This window comes from Camelina sativa, chromosome 13, assembly GCF_030686135.1.
Source record: "Camelina sativa cultivar CO46 ecotype springtype chromosome 13, ASM3068613v1".
Taxonomy (NCBI): Eukaryota; Viridiplantae; Streptophyta; class Magnoliopsida; order Brassicales; family Brassicaceae; genus Camelina; species Camelina sativa.
Genome location: NC_141892.1, coordinates 6,250,614 through 6,268,436, shown reverse-complemented (window position 1 = coordinate 6,268,436; position 17,823 = coordinate 6,250,614). Strand labels below are relative to the sequence as shown.

The 17,823-nt window shown below is 33.4% G+C and overlaps 5 protein-coding genes and 1 pseudogene across 10 annotated transcripts; 3 read left to right on the top strand and 3 right to left on the bottom strand.

Moving 5' to 3' along the window:
- The first annotated feature begins 541 nt into the window (after positions 1-541).
- LOC104735602 (developmental protein SEPALLATA 1) lies at positions 542-3,660 on the top strand. The gene is made up of 7 exons (XM_010455425.3): positions 542-1,233; positions 2,159-2,240; positions 2,328-2,389; positions 2,487-2,586; positions 2,708-2,791; positions 2,919-3,067; positions 3,221-3,660. Exons 1-7 carry the CDS (start codon positions 1,049-1,051, stop codon positions 3,312-3,314), a joined length of 756 nt encoding a protein of 251 aa, XP_010453727.2. The 5' UTR covers positions 542-1,048; the 3' UTR covers positions 3,315-3,660.
- LOC104735601 (E3 ubiquitin-protein ligase At3g02290-like) lies at positions 3,599-6,213 on the bottom strand. Of its 2 annotated transcripts, none has more exons than XM_087481528.1 (5): positions 5,845-6,213; positions 4,955-5,291; positions 4,414-4,867; positions 4,210-4,319; positions 3,599-3,976 (listed from the first exon to the last, which is right to left on the bottom strand). In XM_087481528.1, the coding sequence occupies exons 2-5, from the start codon at positions 5,072-5,074 to the stop codon at positions 3,950-3,952; spliced, it is 711 nt and encodes a 236-aa protein (XP_087337654.1). In that variant the 5' UTR covers positions 5,075-5,291; positions 5,845-6,213; the 3' UTR covers positions 3,599-3,949. The 2 variants fall into 2 exon arrangements, with proteins under 2 accessions (XP_087337654.1, XP_087337655.1); XM_087481529.1 differs by having other exon boundaries at positions 4,955-5,310; positions 5,845-6,187.
- Positions 6,214-9,228: 3,015 nt separating this feature from the next.
- On the top strand, positions 9,229-11,212 carry LOC104735600 (uncharacterized). The gene is made up of 2 exons (XM_010455421.3): positions 9,229-9,889; positions 10,172-11,212. The coding sequence occupies exons 1-2, from the start codon at positions 9,694-9,696 to the stop codon at positions 11,074-11,076; spliced, it is 1,101 nt and encodes a 366-aa protein (XP_010453723.2). The 5' UTR covers positions 9,229-9,693; the 3' UTR covers positions 11,077-11,212.
- A 191-nt stretch (positions 11,213-11,403) lies between these two features.
- Positions 11,404-12,057, top strand: LOC104735599 (glucosamine 6-phosphate N-acetyltransferase pseudogene; annotated as a pseudogene). The gene has a single exon (XR_015578120.1). The product of XR_015578120.1 is annotated as a glucosamine 6-phosphate N-acetyltransferase pseudogene (transcript).
- A 109-nt stretch (positions 12,058-12,166) lies between these two features.
- On the bottom strand, positions 12,167-13,545 carry LOC104735598 (small ribosomal subunit protein cS23y). The gene is made up of 2 exons (XM_010455418.3): positions 13,130-13,545; positions 12,167-12,692 (listed from the first exon to the last, which is right to left on the bottom strand). The coding sequence occupies exons 1-2, from the start codon at positions 13,391-13,393 to the stop codon at positions 12,408-12,410; spliced, it is 549 nt and encodes a 182-aa protein (XP_010453720.2). The 5' UTR covers positions 13,394-13,545; the 3' UTR covers positions 12,167-12,407.
- A 1,601-nt stretch (positions 13,546-15,146) lies between these two features.
- LOC104735595 (uncharacterized) lies at positions 15,147-17,205 on the bottom strand. Of its 4 annotated transcripts, none has more exons than XM_087481526.1 (5): positions 16,759-17,205; positions 16,473-16,620; positions 16,246-16,353; positions 15,680-15,754; positions 15,147-15,574 (listed from the first exon to the last, which is right to left on the bottom strand). In XM_087481526.1, exons 2-5 carry the CDS (start codon positions 16,604-16,606, stop codon positions 15,343-15,345), a joined length of 549 nt encoding a protein of 182 aa, XP_087337652.1. In that variant the 5' UTR covers positions 16,607-16,620; positions 16,759-17,205; the 3' UTR covers positions 15,147-15,342. The 4 variants fall into 4 exon arrangements, with proteins under 4 accessions (XP_087337652.1, XP_010453718.1, XP_010453719.1 ...); XM_010455416.3 differs by having other exon boundaries at positions 16,711-17,162; XM_010455417.3 differs by having other exon boundaries at positions 16,702-16,908.
- Between the last annotated feature and the right edge of the window lie 618 nt (positions 17,206-17,823).

Sequence of the window (17,823 nt, the reverse complement as noted above, 5' to 3'; positions counted from 1 at the left end):
TCAAATGTACACATTTACATCTAGTACGAGGTGGGTATATATATACACTACAAACTTTAATTCTTAATATTGGTTAAAAATGACTTTGAAATGTGATAACTGCAAGACCGTATATATTGCACATGTTAACTGATCAGCTTTGGGCCTCATGTGTCTAGTTACCAGTCAATTATCAAACGTGATATTGTTGTATTTTATATAACTAAATCATTTGCTATAATGATATAAACATAGAATTTTGAAGAAAATAATATGTTTAAATCTTTTGTATAATGTCAGGCTTCTTATTATATACCTAAAATAGTAAACACCATATATACACAGACATTACTCTACCAGCTGAGGAGGAGCACATACATAAATAACTTTCTAATTACATAACTATGTTCCAATATGTAAAACCAAAACTGAACTTTAGTGTGATGCTACTAATTAATTATAACTCTATAAGAAAGATTTAACTTAAGCAGTACGAACTAAACTATATACAATATCTTCAAATAAAAATACAGATAGTATGGTAATTGTAGCACACGTGCTTAGAGAGAGCGTGGGAGTAGAGAAGAGAAGAAGTAGAGAGAGATGGCTAGAAATGAAAACACACCAAACCCTAACCTCACCCTCACAGATTTCTTATCTTTTGCTCCCTATAGATTCCATTCAAAACAAAATAAATTTCATTAAGATTGCACAACCTCCACACATTTCCAAAACACATAGAGAGAACAAAATAATAAAAATCAAGAACCCTAGCTAACAATCAAAACCAGTAAAGCAAATTAAACTTTCCTCTTCTTCTTCTTCTTCTTCTTCTTCTTCTTCTTCTTCCTCAAGCTAGTACCTTTGTTCTTGAAATTAGGATTAATTTTCTTTTCCCTTTCCATCGATTTTTCAGAGACCTTTAAAAACTCAAAAAGATCATATCTTTCCTCAGAAAAAGAGATACCCAACTTATGTTTTTGTGTGTCTGTATATAGATAAACATTACATACCCATATTTGTGTGTGTGTATATATAAAAGTAGAAATTAGGGTAACAACAAAAAGAAATGGGAAGAGGAAGAGTAGAGTTGAAGAGGATAGAGAACAAAATCAACAGACAAGTAACTTTTGCAAAGCGTAGGAACGGTTTGTTGAAGAAAGCTTATGAATTGTCTGTTCTTTGCGATGCTGAGGTTGCTCTCATCATCTTCTCCAACCGTGGAAAGCTCTATGAGTTTTGCAGCTCCCCAAAGTAATCACTCAGCTCTCACCTTTTCAATTTATGTTTTTTTTTTAAAACTTATTTATTGGGTTTTTGCTAGATCTGAGCATATAGATCTTTCTCAAGGACTTGTTTTGGAACTATATGGATCACCCGATCTTGAAATATATGATCTTGAGTTTAATCAGGTTTCTTGATTTCAGCTTCTAGGTTTTCTTGAATTCTTGAAATTTTCAAGATCTGATTTCAGGTTGCTATCAAGTTATTATGTTATATCTTCTTTTTTATATTTTAGAAATATGTACATGTAGAATTGTGTAGGTGGATTAATTTCAAGGTAAATCCAAATCCAGATATGCAATCTGAAAAGTTTATATTAATTAATATATGTCTGTCTGATTGGAAACTTAAAAAAAATGGATTCACAGATTTCTATGAAAATTATAAGTACCCAACGTAGAATGCTAATATATGGTTCCATGCATTAACCATTTGTTAGTTCATCATACTTTATTGTGGTTAATACTTTAAACGTGTGTATATCTATGAAGCTTTAATGATTGTGGTGTTTTTTTAAAAACAATTTTTTTGCGTAGATGTTTATATGTTAAAATAGTTTAGTTAGTTACCTTTTTTAATTACTTTTTTTAACAAAATGTGTTATTTGCATTTTGTGAATCAACTCAAATGAAAGAGTATAAGATATTGCTTGCAAATAATATTCTTGATATATGTAAATACAAATGCAAAACTTAAAGTTAAACGTCTGGAACAATCAAATCCCAAGTATTTCGTGAGTCAGATGAATAGTAGAAATTATCTTCAGTTTTTGATAGAATTATAAAAACTTGAAGAGCTAGCTCTTGGTTATGGTCATATTGTAAGGTCTATCGACTAAGTCAAGTATGATCTTTTTTTGATTAGCTTCTTTATCATGTTTGTGAGTTTCTTTCAGCATGCTCAAGACATTGGATCGGTACCAGAAATGCAGCTATGGCTCCATTGAAGTCAACAACAAACCTGCCAAAGAACTTGAGGTGTTCTACTTCAGATGATATTTTAGATTTCTATCATACCATTTCAAGAAAGTTTCTTCTAAAATTCTACTTCTCTTGCAATTTCAGAACAGCTACAGAGAGTATTTGAAGCTTAAGGGTAGATATGAGAGCCTACAGCGTCAACAAAGGTATATATCTATCTATTTCTCCTACATGTATTTATACAATTATACGTATACATAACATAATTCATATTTGTGTGTATATGAATGTGTCTTTTTGCAGAAATCTTCTTGGGGAGGATTTAGGACCTCTGAATTCAAAGGAGCTAGAACAGCTTGAACGTCAACTTGACGGCTCTCTCAAGCAAGTTCGGTCCATCAAGGTCATCATCATCATCTATCTAAAGCTATATATATAGAGAGAGAATTAATGATTCAAATGAGATTAATGTGTGAAAATGTTGTTTAATTATGACACTATGGTGGCATGATGATTGTTTGCAGACGCAGTACATGCTTGACCAGCTCTCTGATCTTCAAAATAAAGAGCAGATGTTGCTTGAGACCAATAGAGCTTTGGCAATGAAGGTATAAACACAATAAATGCATTTGATGACTGCGATTATCTCAGTTTTGAAGTCTCTCAAACATTTTGGAATCATCTCTAGTTTTCTTGTTTCTGATTATAGTCTTTTTGTGATATATAATTGTTTAGTTGGACGACATGATTGGTGTGAGAAGTCATCATATGGGAGGAGGAGGAGGATGGGATGTCGGTGAACAGAATGTTACCTATGCGCATCATCAAGCTCATTCTCAGGGACTATACCAGCCTCTTGAATGCAATCCAACTCTACAAATCGGGTAAATCCTTTGCCTTGAAAAACCATCTGCATATTAACGTGTGTACTTCACAACTAAGATTGTCTTTGTTCAAAGTTTTTAGTTGCTTGGTCGAAATAGGGATCACCGACGTTTGAGAACCTATTGAGTTTATTGTTGATGTTATGGTGACAGGTATGATAATCCGGTATGCTCAGAGCAAATAACTGCGACAACACAAGCTCAGGCACAACAGGGAAATGGTTACATTCCAGGCTGGATGCTTTGAGAGTCATCATCTTCTATGATCAAGCTCACCAACAAAAGTCCTTTTTATATATAAAAAGTATAGACACAAAGACTTGGATTTGTAGACATAAGTGGCTGGCTATATATAATGGTCATGAGGATCTTCAGGACATTTGTGTCTTTTGGGAAACCTTGCTTTTTTATTAAGAATTGAAATGTGTTGAAGTTGTTTTAGCACTGAACCATAAGACCGGTTTATTGTCGTGTAATGAGAAACAGCTTGGGTTACACTGGGATCACTTCTTGACCCATTGAAAACCTCTGTGCCAAAATAATAACCATCACATGTATACTATTAATAAAAGGGTTAAGTAATTCATACAAAATGTTGATGTAAAAAAACAAAACACTGCCCCATAAGCAAATCTTGAGAAACATGTCAGATTCCTGTGTGCATGTGTTTTGCTGCTGCTATTGTTTTCTCTCCAGAGGGCTTTTCCTCATAACTCCATTAGCCAAATGTGCAGAGACATTTCCTCATTTCCATATATATACCATAAATTGTAAATAAAAAGTATTCACAGATCAACAGATTAATTTGCACATCTGTCTGCAGCCTTGTCAATCTTCCCAGTTTCAGTTTAGGCAGTAAAAGACAGGATCAATGGTAACAAGTTACGGTGTTTCGTTAAACTCCATCACCTGCAAACGAGACGAATTCACAGCAGAGGAAAATTCTTCTTTAATCAACATGAATGAGAAAACAATGCAAATGTTCTGAAATTCGTAGGCCAGATAACTATAGATTTACATTTCTAAGGATACTTTCACGGATATGTGTTTCAAGGGTTCTTGCACATTTGTCCATTCTATTGTTCTTAGGATCACACGTCTACTTATGCGTGATGTTGTCTGAAGAACATGAAAAGTGTTACCTTTCCACAAACAGGACAGTTTTCACTCCTCTCCATCCATTCATAAATGCAGCTGAGGTGGAAATGGTGAGAACAGTTTGTAACAATCTTGGGGTTCTCTGATGTATATTCTGAAACAAAAATTCAAGCAGAAATCTGATACTAAGCTTCCTTCGAATTGCATTATTGATCGATCAAAGACAAAAATCAGATGAAAATGAATACCTTCAAGACAGGTTGGACAGACATCTTCATCATCAGATGTTATATATGTGCCTTCATCATCACCAGTAGCCATTGTCTTTGACTTAAGAATCCTTCGAGTGGATTTAGAGAACTCTTCTTTTGAATCTTCACCAGAGATAATAAGCTTGTTATTAGCCCATTTGCTTCCTTCCACTGAGAAAGACTCAGAATCAAAATCAGTATCACTTCTTAATGGCTCAGCTTCCTCATGAGAATGACTTGAACCCTTATCGCGTCTAGAGACAAGCGAATCACGCCTTGACCGGAAGCATCTTGGATCAGCATCATAAGGCAGAGGCCTTGGAGTAGAATGGAATGTGTTAGACATAAAATTATCATACGAAGTAGATGAAGCTATTGATACATTAGTAGTAGTAGCCTGTAAGGAGGATGGGAGAGAGCGAGTTTCTCCTCTTCTGAATAAAGAGATGTACTGCAAAAGAGACCAAATTCGATGAGCTCTACGTTATATATAACTAAAAGATGCAGAGTAAAAACACTGGGAAGAGAGAACATTTACCAGGTTAAGTAAGCTATTAACAAGACATCTCGGGCATGGGCAGTTTCTGTTAACAGAACTAGTTGGATTCGGGTAATCCTCAAAGTCGTCGACACGAAAGCAAGAAGAAACACACCCCATCTCCTTCTCTTGTTTCTTTAACTCAAGAACTTGGAGGCAAATAGCTTTGAAAAATCGACCAAGATTTATTACCAAAATCACAAAGCTGGTTTGGAACTTTTTAGGAAACTCCTAAACCTTCACCAAGAAGGCCAAAATGAGAGGGTTTCTACTTTCTAATTACAGAAACTCTCCAACGATGACAGCAACAATCTGCTTCACTCCCTCAAATTATCACCTGTAGAATGACCTGATCACTGTTTGGACTTTTAGATTTTAAAACATCGATCTCTTCAGTTACTATCCAAAACTTATCACAACTCACAAAAAAAAAAAAAAAAAAAAAAAAAAATCCAATTATATGTCAGCCATATAACTAAAGAGCTTCTGAGCATTGACAAATAAGCAGAGAGGCTCCTAGCAAGAGACATCATTCACCAAACTCAGTAAAAAAAAACTCAAAGGCTTCAATTGGCAAAAAATGGTAAAAGTGAAATGTAAGCATTTAACAGAATGAAAGGTGAAACCTAATTTAGGTAAACCCCTAACAAACGCAATAAAACAGAGAGAAAAAAACATAATAATAATTAAAAAATAAACCTCCACTGTTTGGTTTAACTCAGAGACAAAGCAGAGCCACATTTTGACCAGAGAACAATATTTTTTTATTTATAAAGATTGTTCTTACTGATCAGAGTCGATCACAACCCATTTTTATCCAGTTGCTTGTTTTACAGAAGAACACATTTGAAAAGAAAAAAAAAACAGAGGAATCGGAACAAAGACTATACCTTTCATCGAAGAACTAAATGGGTTTTCGTTTTTGATCGGAAAAATAAAAAAAAAAAGAAAGAACCGACGAAATTTTAAAGAGAAGAGACTCAATCAATTTTGCTTTATTAGCAGATTACAAGGAAAGTGAAGAAGCGCTTTAATCTTTCACTTTTTGTTTTATTAAAAATCCGTCAGAGAGAAGAAAGATTGAAAGAAAAAAAAAAGCGAGAGGAAGGAGGGGAGGGAGGAGGAGTAGTGTGATGAAGTTGGTGTGAAGGTGGGTGGGCGTTGTTGTTGCGCCTACACCATTGGCCAAATGGGTTGAGACTTGAGTTTAGAATCTCTCTCTATACAAAATATATACCAAAAACTATTGCAACTCTTTTTAAAATAGATTTATAATTTTGTCATTTTGTTTTTAATGCAAATTTACATGTTTAAAATATAAGTAAAATTAATAAATGATGACACTAGGAAGATATTTTAATTATAAAAATCATACACTAGAGATTTTGCTATCCAAAATATAAAAAAAGTAACAAAAGAAAAAAAAATTAATAAATGATGACATAATGAACATTCTTTTAATTAAGAAAAACTTGCACTACAGACTTTGCTATTCAAAAATAAAAGCAAAAATAAAAAAGTTGGGATTAAAATTTATTGAATGTGTCTTTGATATTTAATGTTTAACGTGTTATATAACAACTAGGTTTTACCCCGTGGTACACTGGTCTATTATTTTGTTCATATGATACTCTAATAGTTTAGTGGTGCTTGTAGTTGATGGTGAATTGCATATATATATTGTTAACGGTTGTAGATAGGTTTTGTATAAACTCTTGATTCGCAAGTTGAGAATATACATTTTATGATTTGGTTAGTTATGATTTAGGAATAAATGATATGACATATTTTTATTTTTATTCTCAATTGATATTATTGGATTAATAGTGTACATCTAAAGCTGATAAGAACTTAGCAAATATGTAATAGTTTATTAAACGCAAAAACGCAAATTAGATATTTCCAAAGATGTATTCATCTTGAATTAGTTGCTATATTATAGGGATGTGATTACAAAATTTGTGTTATCAATTCTTTTTGTCAAACTCAGCCCAAAAAATTCGGCATGTAAATTAGATTTTTCCTAAGATACAATGGACATTAATTGACATTAACTGAATGTAAATAAGTATGCTATGGATTAAAAACCGGCCCAAAATATCTGGTAATCTTAAGGAGAATCCGGATAATTAAATCGGTTATAATTTTAGTTAAAAATCTGATCCGAAGTTGGCAAAAAGCCAAAAAGTGATGGCATCCTATTGTACTTTAAAAAAATATTTCGAGCTCTATATGTGTATATACTTGTTTGGTTATAAATATCCTAAGAAAATTTTTAAAATATATTTTCATTTATAAAAATTCAAATCACATCATATGGTGGAAAAAATCTAAAATTTTATTAACTTTATGTATTAAATAGTAATTAAAATAATTAAATATAAAATTAAATAAAAGTGCAAGGAGAATTATTTTTTAGTCTAACATATTGATTTAAATTAGGTAGATAGTTTTTAGGAAATTAATATTATCAAATAAGGAAATGATTGTGTTTGGTTGTAAGTATTGTAGAGAATTTAGTTGAGACTTGTTTGGATACAAAAATAAGAGAAAATGACACAAAAATGTACTTCAAAAATGTTAAGATAAGTATATAAATCTAATACAAATAATAAATTGACAAATATATATGACTAAAATAGAAATATTGATAAATATAGATATACTGTAGAAAAATAACATTGCATTGAAAAAAATTACATATACGTACTAGAAATATTTACTGATTTATAATATAATAAAGAAAAATCCAAATGTTCAATTTTTTATTATCTATTCACATAAGAAAATAATAGTACCTAGTATGGAAAACCAATGTGTCTTTGCAGTAGCTAATATTTATATCTATCGAAAATTTCTCTAATTAATCTTCTACCCACACAATTCATCATCTTGTTTAAACTGTTGCAGACTACAAATATAACAAACAATGACGACTCAGTACCAACCAAACTACAAGTAGTAGTTTGTTAGTGGGACAACAAAACGTTGGGTTTTTTTTTGTTATTCAGCCCATATAAAGTAATTTCATATAGGCCCATAAACTTTCTGAAACAATAATTCCGCGATACAGTTCTCTCTATAATACTAAAGATTTACGTATTGAAACCATACACGTATCTACTTGCAAGTTGCAACACTCTCATAATCTTCATTAAGAATTTAAGTATCAAACCCAAATCTAATGTAACAATATTGAGAAAATATAATGTTTTAAAAAAATCCAGTGGCTTTTTAAAATTAATATATTGAGAAAATATCAGAAAAATTGATAATTACAAAGTTAGAAATTCTATAAGTTCTCCGTAGAAAAAAACACAACCACTGGATTTTCTTAAGTTAACATAATGTTTTTAAAAAAAATCAGTGGTTGCTTTGTGTTCGTCGGTTTCTAATAGAGTTTGTTCCTTCTCGTGAATTGCTGATCTTTTTAACAAATACGACGTCCCATTGATAAAAAAAAAAAAACCAAAAAAATTCGAGAAAAACATTCACATTCCATCTTCATCATAAAAAACATTCACATTCTTACTTATATATTTATTTCTTTTGTCCTTTTCAACAATGAATTTTGTATACATACTCTATAAGAAGACAGAAGTACGAATTGGGTATATATGGTTGTGTGGACATGCTTAGTGTCTCGTGAATCGACAGAGACTCTCCAACTGTATTCGCTTCCCCATTCTCATTCCCATATGCCTTCCCTTTCATTAATTTCATGTAATGTTTCCTCTGTTACAGAACACACACACAAAAAAACTATAATTTACTTAAGTCTAGTTATCAACTTTAGTCTCATTGGCTATATATTTCTCCAAATCTAAAACCAATCGTTTTTAATATATAGATATGTAAACGAAAAAATCATCTGTGGAATACTACTACTCTTCCAATGGTTGAGCAAAAACTTAATGGTTTTTTTAGTAGATTGTTGTTGTAAAGAATGTATAAGTTTCAGAACATCATATTGCAAATGATTCATCGTATAATCCTATATTATGTCGGTTAGACTGTTACTAAATAAGTTTAGTTTTGGATAAAATTGACGATTGCGATATTTTAACAATAATTATTTGGAAATATGGATGTAGACAATACATGATAAAAAAAACAAACATAACACATGGATTATATTCACAGTTTTGGAAATGAAAAATCATGTCAAGTTTTAGTCTCATTAAAAAATTTAAGATGTGAATAAGGAAGATGCAGAAAACAGATATTTTTTTGAACTCTAAAATATCTCATGTGTTCTTCAACCTCTAGGCTCTAACATAAAACATAATATCAGAGGCCTATTAATTCATATGTTAAAAAGGAAACAAAAATATCAAGAGGCCAGAAGGTAGTAGTTTCAGCAAATCCCGCAATTCAAGAAAAAACACTATATGATCACAGTAACTTCGTACGTGTTTTTTACCGTGTAAACGATCAATCTAATCGACACGCGAACGTGAATCCAAATCTTATTGTTGTCTTTTTCTCACCTCCTACACTATTTTTTACAATAATTCAGCTTCTGAGCTGTAGAAGGATAGGGTCACAAGACAATATAGTAGCTATCTTTTGTAGTTAGGCTTTGTATTTTTCCCATGATTCACATTAACATAGAGATAAAAAGAGATAAGCTTTCTTTTGCAATCTATTGGTCTTTCGTGGCTCACTCATCTTCTTCACACGACACTCCTATATATATATTCCTCTTTCCTCGATAGAGAAAGACAGAGTCGATAATTATGGAGAGAACAACTACCTTATGGGTTTGGTTTAGCCTTATGGTTTTCTTAGGCATCTCTATTAATGGAGGTTTGTCTCAAGGACAACAACATGTTGTGAAGAAGACACGTTCGTCTGCAGTTGTGGTTGGAACTGTCTACTGTGACACTTGTTTCAACGGCGCCTTTTCGAAATCACCCAACCACTTAATCCCAGGTCTGCATTTCGTTTTTTTCTTGCTCGTATTTTATCTAACTACCTGTAAAAATCAAGAACAGAGCTCTCTGTTCTACCAAAACATGAACTATCAATCTGGTTTGACCGATTATGGTTCAAGATTACACCAAGTTGAAGTCTATGTAGTTGTAGTTTATGCTGATTAATATTAGTACAAAACCTGGTTAAGATCGGTTAAGTAGATCATGACATGAACGTTCTTGTTTATGGGTCTAACATCTTAGAAAGAATAATGAATAGTTTTGTTGGATCTTATTACAGGTGCTTTAGTTGCGGTGGAATGCATTGACGAGAACTCGAAACCGAGTTTCAGACAAGAAGTGAAAACAGATGCGCGAGGTGAATTTAAAGTGAAGCTACCTTTCTCAGTCAGCAAACATGTGAAGAAGATCAAGAGATGCTCTGTGAAGTTGCTAAGTAGCTCACAGCCTTACTGTTCCATAGCTTCTTCCGCGACATCTTCTTCTCTAAGACGCATTAAATCAAACCATCACGGAGAGAATACTAGGGTCTTCTCTGCAGGATTCTTCACTTTCAAACCTGAAACACAACCAGAGATTTGTAGCCAAAAACCAGTCAACTCCAAGCCTCTTTTACCGGATCCCTCATTCCCTCCACCGATCCAAGATCCGCCTACTCCTTCCCCAATCCCAAACCTCCCTATCGTTCCTCCGCTTCCAGACTTGCCTCTTCCTACACTTCCTCCTCTTCTTCCTTCTCCAGGAGGACCAGGTCCACGGAAACCAGCTTCCTTGCGTAACAAGAAATCTGTTTCCTTGGAAAACAAGAAAACCGAAGAAGTGCTAAAACCCAATTTCCAATTTCTTCCTCCGAACCCGCTAAACCCTCCATCCGTCATCCCTCCAAACCCTCTGATACCTTCTATCCCAACCCCAACTCTACCTCCAAACCCGTTAATCCCTTCTCCTCCAACTCTCCCTCCAATTCCGCTACTTCCTTCTCCTCCAGCAGCTCCAACTCTGCCACCGATACCAACAATTCCGACTCTTCCACCTCTTCCGACTCTTCCACCAGTCCCAGGCGTAACTCCGCCTTCACTACCTATGCCATCACCACCTTCTTTACCTGTTCCACTCCCTCCGATCCCTCTCATCCCTGGAATCCCTCCGGCTTCATCTTCCTTTTCTAGTCACCATCAACCCTAAAAAATTCAACAATTCCACTCCTCACATTTCCAATTATGTAATCTATATATATATATCATGTTTAAATTTTTGTTCTTCCTTCTACATTTTCACTTGTTGGCTTGTTGTAATTTCAATAATTATTGTCACTTCATTTTCTGCTTTTCTTTAAATCCTGGTAATTTAAAAAAAAAATAAAACAAAGGTCCTAAGTTGAATTGATATAGAAATATAAGCGAATTTCGTAATTACTTAAAAGATTGAGTACTGTTTCGTAAATATTACGTCCTCCTCGTACTTTTATTATAATAATAATATAATGTGAAGTGGTGGTGGTGGGGTATGTTAAGTTACAACACATGAGCGAGAGAATCCTATAAAGAAAGAAACCACACACAGACACAATTCAAAAATTATATAAAATTGTTTCCGATCTGATCTTAATGGCGGAGCCGGAGACTTTCAAGATCCGAAGGCTCGAGATCTCCGATAAGAGAAAAGGATTCATAGAGCTTCTAGGTCAACTCACCGTTGCCGGTTCATTGACCGACGAAGAGTTCGATCGGCGATTCGAAGAGATAAGCTCGTACGGTGACGACCACGTGATATGCGTGATCGAAGACGAGGCGTCTGGGAAAATCGCAGCGACTGGGAGCGTGATGATAGAGAAGAAGTTTGTGAGGAGCTGCGGTAAAGTAGGACACATCGAAGACGTTGTCGTGGATTCGGGTTTCCGTGGGAAACAGCTTGGGAAGACGGTGGTTGAGTTTCTAATGGATCATTGCAAATCAATGGGTTGCTACAAGGTGATTCTTGATTGTAGTGTCGAGAAAAGATCCTTTTATGAGAAATGTGGGTTGACCAATAAAGCCATTCAGATGTCTAACTACTTTGCTTGAACAAAGGTTGAGTTTTTTTTTCTTTTCTGATTCTGCATTTTCCGAATAAGAGAAACTCTCAAGTCTTCTTATGTATGAAAAAATAATAAGAGAGATTTCGTCATTTTTAATGTTCCAGAAACCTCAAAAGCTTTTACTTTTCTAGCTTCTCTACAGTGAGTGCATTGACCATATATGATTAGGATTGCAATGTATTGAAAACACACACGAAATGACACAAACACGACCCATTTCCATAGACAATGATACACTCTTGAACATAAAAGCCATCAAGACACGAGCTTTTTCTGAGTTTGAATGATCCGTTTCAACAGAATTAGGCAACACAAAGGGACTACTACACTAGACAACAAAAAAAAAAGCTTTAGACTTTGAAAAAGTTGCGACCACTAATACCTATGATGATAAAACAGCTTCGGATGAATTGCTTTTCCATTCACAATGTGAATCCAATCAAGACAAATCGCCACCGCTTGATTGCCATAGATTGATGATGTCTGTAGCTTGGTTAAGGAGGAAGACGCGATGTAGCTCAGAGATCCAAGGCTTGCTCTCTAACAAAGCTTTAAGCTCTTCCCAAGCATCTTTCCTAGGCCAGAAGTAGTATGGACTTAGTGGGATTGTTCCAAATCCTGGAATTATATGGTCTAATGCAACTCCTATGTCCTTTTGCATCCACACAAACTTTAACACCACCTTTGGTTTCTCCAGCGGCTTCACTAGCACACGCATCTTCTTCTGCAGTTGATGAGTCAATAAACTCCTCGCTTTAGTGCAAACATAATAATACTATCTGACCTTTTCAGAATCAAGCAACATTAGTTAGGTTTCACTAGCACCCACAATGGGAAAACGAGTAACCAAATGGATGTAGACAAGAAACTTCGGTTTGAGTTTGCATAGAAACCATACATCTCAAATTTGTTACAGTAGTGTTCCTAAATCAGCAATGATGCAACATAAAGCGAGGTTATATGGATATATGTGTGTGTGTGTGTGTGTGTGTGTGTATGCATATCCAAGATGTAGATGTGTACAGACATGGCTTTGATGGAACAATTTGCTTTACCACATGTTTCGTTTTAAAATGACAAAAAAGGCTGCTACTTTGACTAACAAGCTAAAACCCCAATTTTGTTCAAGCAAAAAGTGTTTGACAGTGACCAGTGACTGACCTTTTCAAGTGAAGGAGATTCAGATTCTGGTGGTTCATAAGAGAATGTGGAATCCGAGGGAGACGCGAATATTCCGGGACTGATGCCGGAGAGTTTCGCCGGAATTTGACCAGGATTAAAAGTAGAGCACGAAATCGACGGTAGAAAAGAGGGTTTGAGCTTCGTCGACAAAGAGATATGAGCTACAGGTTTCGAAGTGAGTTTCTGAGAAGGTGAAGCTGTTCTGATCCCAAAAGACGCACTCTGACTTGATTGAACCGCCATTTTCAGCTTCTAAGCGAGCGAGAGAAACAGAGAAAGCAAACACATACAGGTTTTAATTACAATCTTCTGGTCGATTCGGGTCATATCTTGTCGGGTCGGATCAAACAGGTTTGTTTATAAATTAAATCAAAAATATCTAAGTTGAATTTTGTATTTGAGTTTTGTGGGTTCAAACAATATATAGGTTTATCATTTTCTGAGATATTTCCATCTTTAGAAGATTGAATAGTTTTATAATGAATACTATTTATATCTTCAAATATTGAAAGTGACTTATTTTTATTTACAAATTAATTCTTAAAATTATTACAAGTTGTTATACAATAAAACATCTATAAATTAATAATGTTGGGACCATGAAAATCTATTAATTTATAGAAGTTTTAATTTTTCGATAAATGACTTTCTTAATTTGGTAAAAAACATTAAAAATAAGATTTAATAGTTATAACTAATATTTTTATAAAATCAATTACAATGAAAATAACAATTATCTTGTTTTGACAATAGCACTCAAAGATTTTTATACAGTAAAAATATCAAAAATGAACTACAATAAAAAAAATTAATGTGTCGATATATACATATATTTAGATAATTATATATAATTATTAATTTCTATTATTGATAGGACCATATATTTACAAAAGATTTTCAAAAAAAAATATTTTATTATATTATTGAATAGTATCCAAAATTACACTAGTCCCAACTCGGTAAACTAATAACCTCTATAAATTAATACCAAACAAATTACTTATGTTTAATTTATCTAATCAGTTTAAAATTTCCATTTGTTTATTTTTCTAATCAAATTAAAATGCAATAATAACTTATATTAAATAATAAAACAAACAACATGCTCAATGTAAAACTTTAAATACTCACTCTGTTTCAAAATACAGGATAAAATGTTCTAGCTAAAAGCATGATATTAAGAAATTTTTACATTTTTAAAGTTTAATCAATCATAAACAAGACTGCATATAATAAATAAATAAAAAATATCTTATGAAACACAACAAAATCCTTAAAACATCCTATATTATGAAACAGAAAGAGTATGAATTATTATTTGGCCAATGATTTTTTTTTGTCAACTATTATTTGGCCAATGATATACATAAAAAATGGTCTATCATAATGGAAACTATTCACGACTCTATGGTTCTAAACAAAATATATTTTGTTAGCCAAAAATAAACATGTAGAAAGTATGTTCTCCAATCACAATGGATATTTGCAAGAAAAGTGTGATACATGATATAATATAAATAATTTTACATAATATGATAATAGAAGATGAACATGCCAATTGAAGTTGGAAGGGAAATTTCACTTCCATATTTTTAAATAAATAATGAAGAAAATATGAGATTCCAAAAAAACAAATCACTTTGAGAGAGAAAAAAAAAAGAAAAAAAAAATCAAAATGCATTAATTGATAATTTGTGGAAGAAATATGTGTTTTTGTATTGATGTTATGAGTTACTTATAATAATGTTTAGTGCTTTACTTTATGTACAACTTGTTGAATTAAAAAATTAATGGATCAAACTGATAAATTTAGGATGTTAAGGGTAATTGTTAATAATTAATAAAATAGAGATAGAATATGCTTAGAATATTCGTTTTTGAAGTAGAAAATGAAGGAAACCATTGGAACCTCACTTTGTTTTTACAGTTAGATTTGATATGTTTATGATATGAATATGATATTGAAGTCATGCAAATATATGGAAATGTGAGAAAATATATATAATGGGATTTTTTTTCTTATACTTTTTTTAAAGAAAACAATAGTTCAAAAAAAAAAAAAAAAACAAGGGCATTGTAGCACCACATACATAAACCAAAAATCCAAACCCTGCAAATAGTAGCACTGAACCTTACTTGGCTTCTACAAAACATTGGAGTCTTTTTTTGTTTTTCACCTCCTTTCCTCAAAGTTAAGCAATCATGTCGTAGTCATCCAATTTGTCATTGTACTGAAGCACCTTTCGTTTAATCTTGGATGAATCAACCCAGGTGATGAAATCTTCCATGTTCCTAGTTACTAAGAAAGCAGGATCAGTAATTGTATCTGGGCCTACACGAATGTGTCCTTGCTCTATGTATGTCACCGCTTCTTTGTTGTGCTCTGCAAACTTCAGGTGAACCAGCACAGTCGATAGCCTACGCCTGCAAATATACATTTTTAAGAAAACCTTACATGAGGCCAACGAAATTGAGATGTGATTGGCTAAAGTTGCTGCCTATATAAAAAGAACTTGCACAAACTCTTACCTACAGAAGGATGAAACTGATAACCGATCAGTTAAAGCCAAGCTCTTCCTAGTCGGTATAACACCCATGTTATATCTGCAATTTCAACATACATGGAAAAAAAAAAAGACAAGCCATTCAGCCATTAAGAATACAAGTTTTTCTCATCGCAGAATGGAACCACAAGATTCATTAGAACTGCTACTTTTTTCCTGTACTTAGACAAATTCAAATATGTAGTTCTGAAGATCTACAGTAATAACTCTGCACTGAAGCTATTACTGAGTAGATTTCGTAAGAACCCTGACTCAATCGTTAACCAGCATAAGAACATTGATCACACATTTTACCAGGAAGACATTCAACCTCCAAGAAAAACAACAAGTGGTCTCTAACTCTAAGAAGACCTCTGGCTCTCAGAGCTAATATTATGATAAAACAATAGTGAAGGTCTCGATGTAAAAGCTGCAGAAAATGGTATAGCTCTAATGTTCGAAGTCCTAAACGCTAGAGACAACAAAAGAGCCATTGCTTGTAACAAGCTATATAAATTGTACACACAATTGAATTAAAAAAAAAAAACTCACAGTTTCTCCAAAAGCATATCAGTCATCTGAATCCGAAAAGGATCAGCTGCATCCATTTGTTTCATTATATTCGTCAGTTTCTGCACCATCCTACACAATCCTGAATATCTGCCAGAAACCAGTCTCAATGATCAGTAAAAAAAATACCATTGTTCCATCAAAAAACACTGAAACCAAAAAAGAAGAATAAGCAGAACAGAGCATTATATATATATAAAGGAACGAACTTTTTGTAATCGTCACGAGAGCCCATATGGTATCGATACGTTATCTCGTTATCCCGTTGCGCTCCCTCTCTTTTCCATTCTAAGAAATTAACTTTCTTCAGAAGCGTCTTCTCGTGGCGCTTGAGCTTCCTCATCTCTGGAACGGTTTCTGAGGATATAAAGCAAATTATAGCGAAATTAGGGTTTTTATTTCTTCCACTAACTCAGATCAAAATTAAATCAATAAAACCTTAATTACAATCTAATAGGAACAATTGTTCCACGAGTAAAATCCAAGTAGTTTAACTGGGACAGATTAAGCGGCGCGAGGCTCAGATGAAGGATGAATAAACAAGCAAACGGCGGTGAGGTCTTTTGGGGATGATGAGCAGAAAGAAAGAAAATGCTAAAACCCTAAATTAGCAGAGGACCAATCAACACACAGAATTAAAACCCTATTATGGTCGAAGGAGAAGAAGTGTGTAAAAGGGCCTTAAGCAAAACTAATTTAACTTGAGCCCTTTTCAACTTCTAATACTGGGCCTTTAAAGCCCATATAAAATTATCTTACTTTTGTGTGGGATGGATAATAAATACATAGTACTCTACTCTCTCACTAGGAAACGAATTCAAGGGTGTTCGTGTTTTGAAAGATCGGAACTATTCAATAGCTCTTGTTAGAGAGGGAAAAAAAAAGCAGCTATTTCTATCACTTGGCATCGTAAGAAAAAAACAATTTAATCATTTCTCTACCGTAAAATTTCTATCGTCTCGTCGCTATATATGATCAGGGCCCCCGGGTTCCATGCTTTCTTATTACAACACTGCATAATATCGAAACAGGGGTCCCAATTAATAATACACCATACTATACAGCATTTTTCTTCACAGAGTACATAATTTCTAGAATATCTCTCGATAACAACCAAAAAGGTTGAAATCCAATGCACACGTATACACAACGCACACGCACGCATGGGTTTGAAAGTTGTGACTATTAAGACTTATTATTTAGCCACCGACACCGATTTCGTGGGCATACATTACTAATAACAATAGAGGTATGTTAAGGTAAACAGACATGCTAAATTGCTAATTGTTTTTGTTTTGAGAAAGAACATACATGCTAATATATTGTTGATTCCCTTTTTTTTTATCTTACACTACTAAACATGATGCGTTTAAGATATCTCTTCAAAGTTAATTGGTTCCTTTACAAATTAAACGTGTTGGTTCTGTTTCAAGCATAAACGTAACTGAAGAAACGTCTCTCTTTTTGTTGTGTTTTGTTCGTTTCTTGATTTTAAATATACTTCTGTTAGCTTTGATTATCGTTAAGATATCGTTAATGCCTTTGGTTATGTAACTTACC

Coding starts and splice junctions, on each gene's coding strand:
- LOC104735598 (XM_010455418.3), bottom strand. CDS start 13,393: ATGGCGGTTCAATCAAGTCAGAGTGCGTCTTTTGGGATCAGAACAGCT. Junction 12,693..13,129: donor AATCTCCTTCACTTGAAAAG/GTCAGTCACTGG, acceptor CATCAACTGCAG/AAGAAGATGCGTGTGCTAGT.
- LOC104735595 (XM_087481526.1), bottom strand. CDS start 16,606: ATGAGGAAGCTCAAGCGCCACGAGAAGACGCTTCTGAAGAAAGTTAAT. Junction 16,354..16,472: donor TCTCGTGACGATTACAAAAA/GTTCGTTCCTTT, acceptor GGTTTCTGGCAG/ATATTCAGGATTGTGTAGGA. Junction 15,755..16,245: donor GATATGCTTTTGGAGAAACT/GTGAGTTTTTTT, acceptor TTGAAATTGCAG/ATATAACATGGGTGTTATAC.
- LOC104735601 (XM_087481528.1), bottom strand. CDS start 5,074: ATGGGGTGTGTTTCTTCTTGCTTTCGTGTCGACGACTTTGAGGATTAC. Junction 4,868..4,954: donor TTAATAGCTTACTTAACCTG/GTAAATGTTCTC, acceptor TCTCTTTTGCAG/TACATCTCTTTATTCAGAAG. Junction 4,320..4,413: donor CTGTCCAACCTGTCTTGAAG/GTATTCATTTTC, acceptor TTTTTGTTTCAG/AATATACATCAGAGAACCCC.
- LOC104735602 (XM_010455425.3), top strand. CDS start 1,049: ATGGGAAGAGGAAGAGTAGAGTTGAAGAGGATAGAGAACAAAATCAAC. Junction 2,241..2,327: donor AACCTGCCAAAGAACTTGAG/GTGTTCTACTTC, acceptor TTGCAATTTCAG/AACAGCTACAGAGAGTATTT. Junction 2,792..2,918: donor ATAGAGCTTTGGCAATGAAG/GTATAAACACAA, acceptor ATAATTGTTTAG/TTGGACGACATGATTGGTGT.
- LOC104735600 (XM_010455421.3), top strand. CDS start 9,694: ATGGAGAGAACAACTACCTTATGGGTTTGGTTTAGCCTTATGGTTTTC. Junction 9,890..10,171: donor ACCCAACCACTTAATCCCAG/GTCTGCATTTCG, acceptor ATCTTATTACAG/GTGCTTTAGTTGCGGTGGAA.